At 44.7% G+C, this 13,408-nt stretch overlaps 1 protein-coding gene across 1 annotated transcript in view; it reads right to left on the reverse strand.

Annotated features, from left to right (window-relative positions):
* Positions 1-13,408, reverse strand: part of cspg4b (chondroitin sulfate proteoglycan 4b) — a 61,033-nt gene that overhangs the window by 24,386 nt on the left and 23,239 nt on the right. Inside the window, exons 4-9 of the mRNA XM_036979226.1 lie at positions 13,094-13,263; positions 11,544-11,932; positions 10,064-10,255; positions 7,812-7,910; positions 7,433-7,615; positions 6,834-7,010 (exon numbers count right to left, since the gene is read on the reverse strand). Coding sequence (XP_036835121.1) covers positions 6,834-7,010; positions 7,433-7,615; positions 7,812-7,910; positions 10,064-10,255; positions 11,544-11,932; positions 13,094-13,263 — 1,210 coding nt within the window. The remainder of the gene's footprint in view (positions 1-6,833; positions 7,011-7,432; positions 7,616-7,811; positions 7,911-10,063; positions 10,256-11,543; positions 11,933-13,093; positions 13,264-13,408) is intronic.

Here is a 13,408-nt window from a genome sequence, read left to right on the forward strand (position 1 = left end):
TATAGTAGAGAGGCTATATACAGTAGAGAGGCTATATACAGTAGAGAGGCTATATACAGCAGAGAGGCTATATACAGTAGAGAGGCTATATACAGTAGAGAGGCTATATACAGTAGAGAGGCTATATACAGCAGAGAGGCTATATACAGTAGAGAGGCTATATACAGTAGAGAGGCTATATACAGTAGAGAGGCTATATACAGTAGAGAGGCTATATATAGTAGAGAGGTTATATACAGTAAAGAGGCTATATACAGTAGAGAGGCTATATACAGTAGAGAGGCTATATACAGTAGAGAGGCTATATATAGTAGAGAGGTTATATACAGTAGAGAGGCTATGTACAGTAGAGAGACACAGATCTAAAAGTTAAGTTTATGGTCGAATGGGGGAGTAAATCCCAAACTGAACCCTATTCCCTATATAGTGCACTACTTTTGTGAGAAGAGACCAGGGCCCATAGATTTTTAGTCAAAAGTAGTGCACTATACAGGGAAATATGGTGCCATTTTTTTTTTTCTTCTAATTAGAGGGTCTGAACCAAGACGAGAGCCGAGAGGAATGTGTGGCACTCAGGGTAAAACACATACGAGAACTAAAAGCTCTACTTGTTGGTACTTCAATCACCTTGAACAGCTGGAATTCAGTCCAACTACACATTAGTACAGACACACACACACACACACACACACACACACACACACACTCAACTGAGCGTGTCACACAGGAAACTGTTGAGGGGAGAACGACGCTAATGGAGAGGCATCAAACACCTGGACACCATTTGATTCCATTCCACCCATTCCGCTCCAGTAATTACCGTGAGCCTGTTCTCCCCCATGAGGGTGCCACCAGCCCCCTGTCTGTAACTAGCGAACAGATGGACAACTGCCAGATGGACAGACAGCTATACTGGCAGACGCCGTGTCTCCGTCCTAAATGGCACCCAAAAACCTTCTATAGTGCACTACTTAAGACCAAGGGAATAGGATTCTATACCAGTCTAACAGGATGCTATACCAGTCTAACAGGATTCTATACCAGTCTAACAGGATGCTATACCAGTCTAACAGGATGCTATACCAGTCTAATAGGATGCTATACCAGTCTAATAGGATAGTATACAAGTCTAATAGGGAATAGGATTCTATACCAGTCTAATAGGATGCTATACCAGTCTAATAGGATGCTATACCAGTCTAATAGGATGCTATACCAGTCTAATAGGATGCTATAACAGTCTAACAGGATGCTATACCAGTCTAACAGGATACTATACCAGTCTAATAGGATGCTATACCAGTCTAATAGGGAATAGGATTCTATACCAGTCTAATAGGATGCTATACCAGTCTAATAGGATGCTATACCAGTCTAACAGGATGCTATACCAGTCTAACAGGATACTATACCAGTCTAATAGGATGCTATACCAGTCTAATAGGATGCTATACCAGTCTAATAGGGAATATGATTCTATACCAGTCTAATAGGATGCTATACCAGTCCTATAGGGAATAGGATTCTATACCAGTCTAACAGGATTCTATACCAGTCCTATAGGGAATTGTATTCTATACCAGTCTAATGGGATTCTATACCAGTCTAATAGGGAATAGGATTCTATACCAGTCCTATAGGGAATAGGACCAGTCTTATAGGGAATAGGATTCTATATCAGTCTAACAGGATTATATACCAGTCTTATAGGGAATAGGATTCTATACCAGTCAAACAGGATGCTATACCAGTCAAACAGGATGCTATACCAGTCTAATAGGATGCTGTACCAGTCTAATAGGATGCTATACCAGTCTAATAGGATTCTATACCAGTCTAATAGGATGCTGTACCAGTCTAATAGGATGCTATACCAGTCTAATAGGATTCTATACCAGTCTAATAGGATTCTATACCAGTCTAATAGGATGCTGTACCAGTCTAATAGGATTCTATACCAGTCTAATAGGATGCTATACCAGTCTAATAGGATTCTATACCAGTCTAATAGGATGCTATACCAGTCTAATAGGATTCTATACCAGTCTAACAGGATGCTATACCAGTCTTATAGGGAATAGGATTCTATACCAGTCTAATAGGATGCTATACCAGTCTTATAGGGAATAGGATTCTATACCAGTCCTATAGGGAATAGGTTTCTATACCAGTCTAATAGGATTATATACCAGTCCTATAGGGAATAGGATTCTATACCAGTCTAATAGGATTCTATACCAGTCTAATAGGATTCTATACCAGTCTAATAGGGAATGGGATTCTATACAAGTCATATAGGGAATAGGATGCTATACCAGTCTAATAGGATTCTATACCAGTCTAATAGGATTCTATACCAGTCCTATAGGGAATAGGATTCTATACCAGTCTAATAGGATTCTATACCAGTCTAATAGGATTCTATACCAGTCTAATAGGGAATAGGATTCTGTACCAGTCTAATAGGATTATATACCAGTCTAATAGGATTCTATACCAGTCTAATAGGATGCTATACCAGTCTAATGGGATTCTATACCAGTCTAACAGGATGCTATACCAGTCTAATAGGATGCTATACCAGTCTAATGGGATTCTATACCAGTCTAACAGGATGCTATACCAGTCTAACAGGATGCTATACCAGTCTAATAGGATGCTATACCAGTCTAATAGGATTCTATACCAGTCTAATAGGATTCTATACCAGTCTAATAGGGAATGGGATTCTATACAAGTCATATAGGGAATAGGATGCTATACCAGTCTAATAGGATTCTATACCAGTCTAATAGGATTCTATACCAGTCCTATAGGGAATAGGATTCTATACCAGTCTAATAGGATTCTATACCAGTCTAATAGGATTCTATACCAGTCTAATAGGGAATAGGATTCTGTACCAGTCTAATAGGATTATATACCAGTCTAATAGGATTCTATACCAGTCCTATAGGGAATAGGATTCTATACCAGTCTAATAGGATTCTATACCAGTCTAATAGGATTCTATACCAGTCTAATAGGGAATAGGATTCTATACAAGTCCTATAGGGAATAGGATGCTATACCAGTCCTATAGGGAATAGGATTCTGTACCAGTCTAATAGGATTCTATACCAGTCCTATAGGGAATAGGATTCTATACAAGTCCTATAGGGAATAGGATGCTATACCAGTCCTATAGGGAATAGGATTCTGTACCAGTCTAATAGGATTCTATACCAGTCCTATAGGGAATAGGATTCTATACCAGTCTAATAGGATTCTATACCAGTCCTATAGGTAAAAAGATTATATACCAGTCCTATAGGGAATAGGATACTATACCAGTCTTAAAGGGAATAAGATTCTATACCAGTCCTATAGGGAATAGGATTCTGTACCAGTCTAATAGGATTCTATACCAGTCCTATAGGGAATAGGATTATATACCAGTCTAATAGGGAATAAGATGCTATACCAGTCTTATAGGGAATAGGGTTTATTCATATGAATTTATTTATTTTACCCAGACTGTTGCTATGGGGTTTATTTTTAAAATCGGGTTAATTTGCATTGGACTATTTCAACTACACTCTCTTCAGGAAGTTAAACAACTGATTTAACTGACAGTCCATTATTTACTCTCCAGATGTTCTCATCTACTATCCACCTCCTTGATTCACTAAGAACAACTGATTTAACTGACAGTCCATTATTTACTCTCCAGATGTTCTCATCTACTATCCACCTCCTTGATTCACATAGAACAACTGATTTAACTGACAGTCCATTATTTACTCTCCAGATGTTCTCATCTACTATCCACCTCCTTGATTCACATAGAACAACTGATTTAACTGACAGTCCATTATTTACTCTCCAGATGTTCTCATCTACTATCCACCTCCTTGATTCACATAGAACAACTGATTTAACTGACAGTCCATTATTTACTCTCCAGATGTTCTCATCTACTATCCACCTCCTTGATTCACATAGAAACACAATTGTTTCTATTTCCCAACCTTTATAGACTTTATAGACTTGTTCCAGTTCACCCTACTATCCGTTTACAATGTTGTCTTCCCAATGAGTAAAAAAGCTGCTCGGCATCACAGACAGTCTGTTTTGGGATCCTCCTCCACATAGCTGGCATACCTTACCACTAGCCTCCCCCCTCCACCCACGTAGCTGGCATACCTTACCACTAGCCTCCCCCAACCCAGTCCCAACACTGCCTGCCCACATCATGAGGCATATTGACTGACCGCTGCTTAAGTCCCGTTGTCAGAGACGAACTGCCACCCAGCCACCAGTCAATACAAAAAGAACCAGCTTCTGGATCCCAAATGGCACCCTAATCCCTATATAGTACACTACTTTAGACCAGAGCCCTATTCCTTATATAGTGCACTACTTTAGACCAGAGTCCTATTCCCTATATAGTGCACTACTTTAGACCAGAGCCCTATTCCCTATATAGTGCACTACTTTAGACCAGATCCCTATTTCCTATATAGTGGTACTACTTTAGACCAGAGCCCTAATCCCTATATAGTACACGACTTTAGACCAGAGCCCTATTCCCTATATAGTGCACTACTTTAGACCAGAGTCCTATTCCCTATAGAGTGGTACTACTTTAGACCAGAGCCCTATTCCCTATATAGTGCACTACTTTAGACCAGAGTCCTATTCCCTATATAGTGCACTATTTTAGACCAGAGTCCTATTCCCTATATAGTGCACTACTTTTGACATACGACTCTGGTCAAAAGTATAGTGCCATTTGGGACACAGGAAGGGTCGACTAAATATATCTCTATCATCTCACGCCACTTGCCCTGCGAACCCTGTTGGCAGTGATGACTAGAGGACTCACCCTGAGGACCCTGTTGGTCAGTGATGACTAGAGGACTCACCCGACCACCCTGTTGGCGGTGATGACTAGAGGACTCACCCGAGGACCCTGTTGGTCAGTGAGGACTAGAGGACTCACCCTGAGGACCCTGTTGGTCAGTGATGACTAGAGGACTCACCCTGAGGACCCTGTTGGCGGTGATGACTAGAGGACTCACCCGAGGACCCTGTTGGTCAGTGAGGACTAGAGGACTCACCCTGAGGACCCTGTTGGTCAGTGATGACTAGAGGACTCACCCGAGGACCCTGTTGGTCAGTGATGACTAGAGGACTCACGTTGAGGACCCTGTTGGTCAGTGATGACTAGAGGACTCACCCTGAGAACCCTGTTGGACTCACCCTGAGAACCCTGTTGGTCAGTGATGACTAGAGGACTCACCCTGAGGACCCTGTTGGTCAGTGATGACTAGAGGACTCACCCTGATAACCCTGTTGGTCAGTGATGACTAGAGGACTCACCCTGAGAACCCTGTTGGTCAGTGATGACTAGAGGACTCACCTGAGAAACCTGTTGGTCAGTGATGACTAGCGGACACACCCTGAGAACCCTGTTGGCAGTGATGACTAGAGGACTCACCCCGAGGACCCTGTTGGTCAGTGATGACTAGAGGACTCACCTGAGAACCCTGTTGGTCAGTGATGACTAGAGGACTCAGCCTGAGGACCCTGTTGGTCAGTGATGACTAGCGGACTCACCCTGAGAACCCTGTTGGTCAGTGATGACTAGAGGACTCACCCTGAGGACCCTGTTGGTCAGTGATGACTAGAGGACTCACCCTGAGAACCCTGTTGGTCAGTGATGACTAGAGGACTCACCCTGAGAACCCTGTTGGTCAGTGATGACTAGAGGACTCACCTGAGAAACCTGTTGGTCAGTGAAGACTAGCGGACTCACCCTGAGAACCCTGTTGGCGGTGATGACTAGAGGACTCACCCCGAGGACCCTGTTGGTCAGTGATGACTAGAGGACTCACCCCGAGGACCCTGTTGGTCAGTGATGACTAGAGGACTCACCTGAGAAACCTGTTGGTCAGTGATGACTAGCGGACATACCCTGAGAACCCTGTTGGCGGTGATGACTATAGGACTCACCCCGAGGACCCTGTTGGTCAGTGATGACTAGAGGACTCACCCTGAGAACCCTGTTGGTCAGTGATGACTAGAGGACTCACCCTGAGGACCCTGTTGGTCAGTGAGGACTAGAGGACTCACCCTGAGGACCCTGTTGGTCAGTGATGACTAGAGGATTCACCCTGAGAACCCTGTTGGTCAGTGATGACTAGAGGACTCACCCTGAGAACCCTGTTGGTCAGTGATGACTAGAGGACTCACCCTGAGAACCCTGTTGGTCAGTGATGACTAGAGGACTCACCTGAGAAACCTGTTGGTCAGTGAAGACTAGCGGACTCACCCTGAGAACCCTGTTGGCGGTGATGACTAGAGGACTCACCCCGAGGACCCTGTTGGTCAGTGATGACTAGAGGACTCACCCCGAGGACCCTGTTGGTCAGTGATGACTAGAGGACTCACCTGAGAAACCTGTTGGTCAGTGATGACTAGCGGACATACCCTGAGAACCCTGTTGGCGGTGATGACTATAGGACTCACCCCGAGGACCCTGTTGGTCAGTGATGACTAGAGGACTCACCCTGAGAACCCTGTTGGTCAGTGATGACTAGAGGACTCACCCTGAGGACCCTGTTGGTCAGTGAGGACTAGAGGACTCACCCTGAGAACCCTGTTGGTCAGTGAGGACTAGAGGACTCACCCTGAGAACCCTGTTGGGCAGTGAGGACTAGAGGACTCACCCTGAGAACCCTGTTGGTCAGTGAGGACTAGAGGACTCACCCTGAGAACCCTGTTGGTCAGTGAGGACTAGAGGACTCACCCTGAGGACCCTGTTGGTCAGTGAGGACTAGAGGACTCACCCTGAGAACCCTGTTGGCAGTGATGACTGGATGCTGGTCGTTGACGGCTGTGACCTGGATGTACACGATACAGGGAGAGCTCTGTTTCCTCAGGCCTGTGTCGTTGGCCACCACAGTGAAGTTGTCTTCTAACGTCTCACTGCTGTCATGTATGTAGTAGATTAACTCCTGCTCCACCTAGAGGGGGGCATGAGGGTCAAAATGGAGTCAAACTTTGATTTGAAATGTTACTTTAATGTAAGGTGTCTTTTGAGTGTCTATAAAAGAATCATGGATGTGAAGAAGTTAGAGGTAACATTTTACTTAAGTCATACAGGTATAATGCATTATGACGCTGCCATAATGCATTATAAGACTTGTTACAAATGTCTATGAACTGCTTATAATGTGGTATTAGATCATCTCGAGTAATCAATCTAAACCAAGGATCCTGAGGAACTTATATAGTATAGTTTGTGGTTGTGTAGAAATGTATATTCTTGTCTGATATCATCCGCAAAAAATTTTTATGAAATATGGAAAAAAAATCTTTGTAGAATTACATTTACAGTATTTTAATGTGTCCTTCTTCAACATGACAAAAAGAGAGAATAACACACCTGGCGTCTGGTGAAAGTCAGCACAGGAACACCGGGGTAACGTGAATGTTCAACATATCCGTTCTGCGGCGGCTCAGTCAAACTGTATAGGAAGTTGAGGCCAGAGAAGTGTCGGTTGGTGACCCTGAGCACTTCCTGTGTCAAGGCCTTGGCCCCGCCCTCTCTCAGGGTGAAATTGGACACCTGTAGTGGTAGAAGTAATAGCATTTATTGGAAGCCCGCAGTCATAGATGAATTATACACTAATTTACAAACGTACATAAAAATGTATGATAGCACAATAATCCTACAACAACAAAACAATACAATGATTATACAACAATACAATAATTATACAACAAAACAATACAATAATTCTACAATAACAAAACAAGAATACCTGGAGAGGGATGAGGCGGGGGATTATGTCCACGGATATCCTGATACCGTTGACCTCTGTGACACCGTTAGAGACGTCCAATAGGAATGTGTCGTTGACCTAAACAGGAAGAAGAGAGTTTTACATTGACCTGTAAGTCATTTAACAGTCCTTTAAAATTCCAGTCAATTCAAGAAATACACCGAAATTACAATGCTTTTCAAATTAAGAAAAATTGGAATTTGAATTTTGTTTACTTCCTGAATTGACCCCAACCCTGTAAAGACCAGTGCAGTGGCCTGGGGTGGTCTGGTCTAGTCTAATGGATAGTACCCTCACCCTTCTGAGACACACCGCTCTCCCTACTTCCCTGCCTCTTTTTCACTCTCTATCCATTCAACTTAAAGTACAGTAGAGGGGGTTAGTAGTAAGAAAAGACAAGTGTGCCCTTGTTAGTGGAAGAAAGGCAAGTTCAACCCCCCTGCCAGGGTCTGTCTGTCTTGGTTCCAGGGTCTGTCTGTCTTGGTAGTATAAGACCTGGCCAGGGTCTGTATCTTGGTTCCAGGGTCTGTCTGTCTGTCTTGGTTCCAGGGTCTGTCTGTCTTGGTAGTAGAAGACCTGCCCAGGGTCTGTCTGTCTTGGTTCCAGGGTCTGTCTGTCTTGGTTCCAGGGTCTGTCTGTCTTGGTAGTAGAAGACCTGGCCAGGGTCTGTCTGTCTTGGTAGTAGAAGACCTGGCCAGGGTCTGTCTGTCTTGGTAGTATAAGACCTGGCCAGGGTCCGTCTGTCTTGGTAGTAGAAGACCTGGCCAGGGTCTGTCTGTCTTGGTAGTAGAAGACCTGGCCAGGGTCCGTCTGTCTTGGTAGTAGAAGACCTGGCCAGGGTCTGTCTGTCTTGGTTCCAGGGTCTGTCTGTCTTGGTTCCAGGGTCTGTCTGTCTTGGTAGTAGAAGACCTGGCCAGGGTCTGTCTGTCTTGGTTCCAGGGTCTGTCTGTCTTGGTTCCAGGGTCTGTCTGTCTTGGTAGTAGAAGACCTGGCCAGGGTCCGTCTGTCTTGGTAGTATAAGACCTGGCCAGGGTCTGTCTGTCTTGGTAGTATAAGACCTGGCCAGGGTCCGTCTGTCTTGGTAGTAGAAGACCTGGCCAGGGTCTGTCTGTCTTGGTTCCAGGGTCTGTCTGTCTTGGTTCCAGGGTCTGTCTGTCTTGGTAGTAGAAGACCTGGCCAGGGTCCGTCTGTCTTGGTAGTATAAGACCTGGCCAGGGTCTGTCTGTCTTGGTAGTATAAGACCTGGCCAGGGTCCGTCTGTCTTGGTAGTAGAAGACCTGGCCAGGGTCTGTCTGTCTTGGTTCCAGGGTCTGTCTGTCTTGGTTCCAGGGTCTGTCTGTCTTGGTAGTAGAAGACCTGGCCAGGGTCTGTCTGTCTTGGTTCCAGGGTCTGTCTGTCTTGGTTCCAGGGTCTGTCTGTCTTGGTAGTAGAAGACCTGGCCAGGGTTCGTCTGTCTTGGTAGTATAAGACCTGGCCAGGGTCTGTCTGTCTTGGTAGTATAAGACCTGGCCAGGGTCCGTCTGTCTTGGTAGTATAAGACCTGGCCAGGGTCCGTCTGTCTTGGTAGTATAAGACCTGGCCAGGGTCTGTCTGTCTTGGTAGTATAAGACCTGGCCAGGGTCTGTCTGTCTTGGTAGTAGAAGACCTGGCCAGGGTCCGTCTGTCTTGGTAGTAGAAGACCTGGCCAGGGTCCGTCTGTCTTGGTAGTAGAAGACCTGGCCAGGGTCTGTCTGTCTTGGTAGTAGAAGACCTGGCCATGGTCTGTGTCTTGGTTCCAGAGTCTGTCTGTCTTGGTAGTAGAAGACCTGGCCAGGGTCTGTCTGTCTTGGTAGTATAAGACCTGGCCAGGGTCCGTCTGTCTTGGTAGTATAAGACCTGGCCAGGGTCCGTCTGTCTTGGTAGTATAAGACCTGGCCAGGGTCTGTCTGTCTTGGTAGTATAAGACCTGGCCAGGGTCCGTCTGTCTTGGTAGTATAAGACCTGGCCAGGGTCTGTCTGTCTTGGTAGTATAAGACCTGGCCAGGGTCTGTCTGTCTTGGTAGTAGAAGACCTGGCCAGGGTCCGTCTGTCTTGGTAGTAGAAGACCTGGCCAGGGTCTGTCTGTCTTGGTAGTAGAAGACCTGGCCAGGGTCTGTCTGCATGTCAGCCCTCACCCTTCTGACACACCTGTCTTTCTGTCTCTAAACATTCAAGGTAAAATACAGAAGAACAAAAAGTCAAGTCCAGTAGACCTGGCTGGGGGTTGTCTGCATGTACTGGATGTTGCCAGCGTTGACGTCTTCCTGGGAGAAGGTCTGGACGGGGATCTGTTCAGTTCCAACATACTGCTCCTCAGCCTCCACGAAGCGCCGCAGGAACCCGTGTAGTGGAGCCACCTTCACTGTAAATACAATCTCAGATGGCAGGTTGTCCTCGTGGGTCACCTGGAACAGACAGAGAGACAGACAGAGGTTGGAGGCTAGACACAGTGGACAGAGGCTATATACTGTCAAGTATGCCCGTGTCCCAAATGGCACCCTAGTCCCTAATATAGTGCACTACTTTTGACCAAGGCCCCCATAGGGAATATGGTGCCTTTTGGGATACAACCTCTGAGATGTTTGGTGTCTAAAGAGGTTAGTTGACGTTTGGTGTATCACTTGGCATCGTGTTTGACGTGTTACTTGACTGAAGCTCAGGAGTTAGAATAAATACTGTACCGGAATCCTGAAGGACTTGAACCAATACTGACATATATGCAGATAACATGACAAAACTGTGTAGAAATATTGCTAAACAAAACACAAATATATTCTAATCTACGTCAATCACTAACACATTCCCAACCCAGTTACTCATTCAATCATGAATTTATTCATTCACCCATCCATTCATCCATCCAATCATTCATCCATCCATCCATCCAATCACTCATTAATCCATCCAATCATTCATTCATCCATCTATCCATACATCCATCCACCCTTCCTTCCATCCATCCATCAAATCATTCATACATTCATCCATCCAATCATTCATCCATCCATCCATCAGCCCACCCAGTCAATCATACATCCACTCAATAATTAATTCATCTATCCAATCATTCATCCATCCATCCATCCAATCATTCATCCATCCACCCATCCAATCATTCATATATCCATCCAATCATCCATCCACCCATCCAATCATTCATACATCCATCCATCCAATCATTCAGCCATCCATCCAATCATTCATCCAATCATTCATTCATCCATCCATCCAACCAGCCAGTCATTCATACATCCACCCAATAAATCTTTCATTGATTCATCCATCTATCCACTCATTCATCCATCCATCCAATCCATCCATCCACCCATCCATCCACCCATCCAATAATTCATCCATCCACCCTTCCATCCATTCATCAAATCATTCATTCATACATTCAATCATTCATCCATCCATCCAATCATTCATCCATCCATCCATCCAATCATTCATCCATCCAATCATCCATCCACCCACCCATCCAATCATTCATACATCCATCCATCCAATCATTCATCCATCCATCCACCCACCCAGTCATTCATTCATTCATCCATCCATCCACCCACCCACCCAATCATTCATCCATCCACCCACCCAGTCATTCATACATCCATCCATCCAATCATATATCCATACAATCATTCAGCCAATCAATCATCCATTCATCCCCAACCCAAACAACATACATACCTCCAGTCTACTCCCGTCAATCTTCACAGGTTTGCTCTCCTCCACCAGTAAGGTGTTGTTGTGCTGGAGAATAGGGGGCCTCTGATGGCTCTCCAGGTAAGCCTTAACGTTGATTCTGGCATTCAGGGCGTGACCTTTAGCCTTAACCGTGACACTGAACCAATCCGCCAGGTTCTTGCTGTCATCATGACGATACGAGACGAGGCCCTTCTTCAGGTCGTGCTGTGTAAACTCCACTGAGATGTTTCCGTGGCGATACAGCCAGCCGTTCTTAGGAGGCTCGGACACCTTGTAGGTGACTTCGCTGTCATCGCGGACATTGAGGTTCGTGAGGACGCTGAAGTTACCGGTGGTTAAGGTGACTTCCTTTCCCTTCTGGACCAACAGACCTGTGAATGGATTAATTAATTAATTCATGGATGAATCAATGAATAAATGGGTGGATGAATGAATAAATGGATGAATTAACAAAATAAATTAATGAAACACACAGCCATCTCATTACAACAACACACAGAAACAATAATTGAGGATGACAAAAAAAATGAATCGTAGTGGGGGGGGGGGGGGGGGAAACACAATCACATCAACAGACATTTTCACAGTGGTCTTTGTTCACACAAGGGCAAAATAATGGGCAGCTTAAGCAAGACTGACTACACTCCAAAGGCATTTTACATAATCATTCAATTGACTCTTCGCTAAGCCCCGCTGCAGATTCTTTGGCAACCAATCGCAACGCTCCAATGGATAGCAACCGTTGTCGGGTCCGACATCTCGGACAACAACAGAGTTTTAATCTCATGAAAGACAGTGAGGGTTATGGCAACAACAGAGTTTTAATCTCATGAAAGACAGTGAGGGTTATGGCAACAACAGAGTTTTAATCTCATGAAAGACAGTGAGGGTTATGGCAACAACAGAGTTTTCAAAAAAATTAATGTTTTCACGGCTAAATAACAGAACAGTACACCTGGAGTACTTCTGAAATGTAGGAGAAATGTTGAAGTATTTTTCAAATCCAAAATGTTACTATTGTTACATTGTTTGCTAGCTCAGCTGGTTAGCAAGCTCTCATTGAGCATCAAATGTTGCTAAAGATAGCTAGCTAGCCACATAATATAACTTGTTTTTCTCAAGATATATGTTAGCTAGTTAAATTAGCTATGTTATGAATACAACTCCCCATCTGCTGTTGACATCAGGATACGAATCGAGACCACTAGTTAGCTCCAAAAAGGGTTATAGAATTGACTTCATGCTGACAGCCATTCAGTGTCTAACTACACTATAAATTTGACCAGGTTCCCGTGAACAAATTGTAATGACAACATACCCAAGAGTGTAGTCTGTATTAATGTTCACTGTGTATTAGAAACACAGTTTGAGATCATTGCGAGGGGATTTGGCCAGTGGGTTGTATAGGGAATCGGGCTTCCCGGGAAAAATGTTGTCCTAGGTTGTAACAATAACCAAAGGGGGTTGGGGCTTAGCGAAAGGGTCCATTGGAAAATACTCTGCATATAACATATTATAATATACACACATACCTGTGTTGTTGCCGAGGCTCAGGAAAGGGTCGTGGGCGCTGACGTCCAGCAGAGTGGAGACTAAGTGTTTCCCGTCGGACACGAAGAGCACGAAGCGTCCGGAGTTCACGCCTCGATGGAGGAACAACACTCTCTTCTCTTCCAGCTCCTTCTGGGTGAACTGGAACAGCCTGGAGGTCAGAGGTCAGGAAAGTTTAATAAAGTGTCACTCCACACAATACAACAAAACAGTTGTATTCTGTAGTCCAGTGGTTGTAGCCCAGACGTCCCAGAAGTCACAGTAATTTGTTGTAGCCCTGCTGAGTTCTCCTGATT

This window comes from Oncorhynchus mykiss, chromosome 6 (genome assembly GCF_013265735.2).
Source record: "Oncorhynchus mykiss isolate Arlee chromosome 6, USDA_OmykA_1.1, whole genome shotgun sequence".
Classification (NCBI taxonomy): Eukaryota; Metazoa; Chordata; class Actinopteri; order Salmoniformes; family Salmonidae; genus Oncorhynchus; species Oncorhynchus mykiss.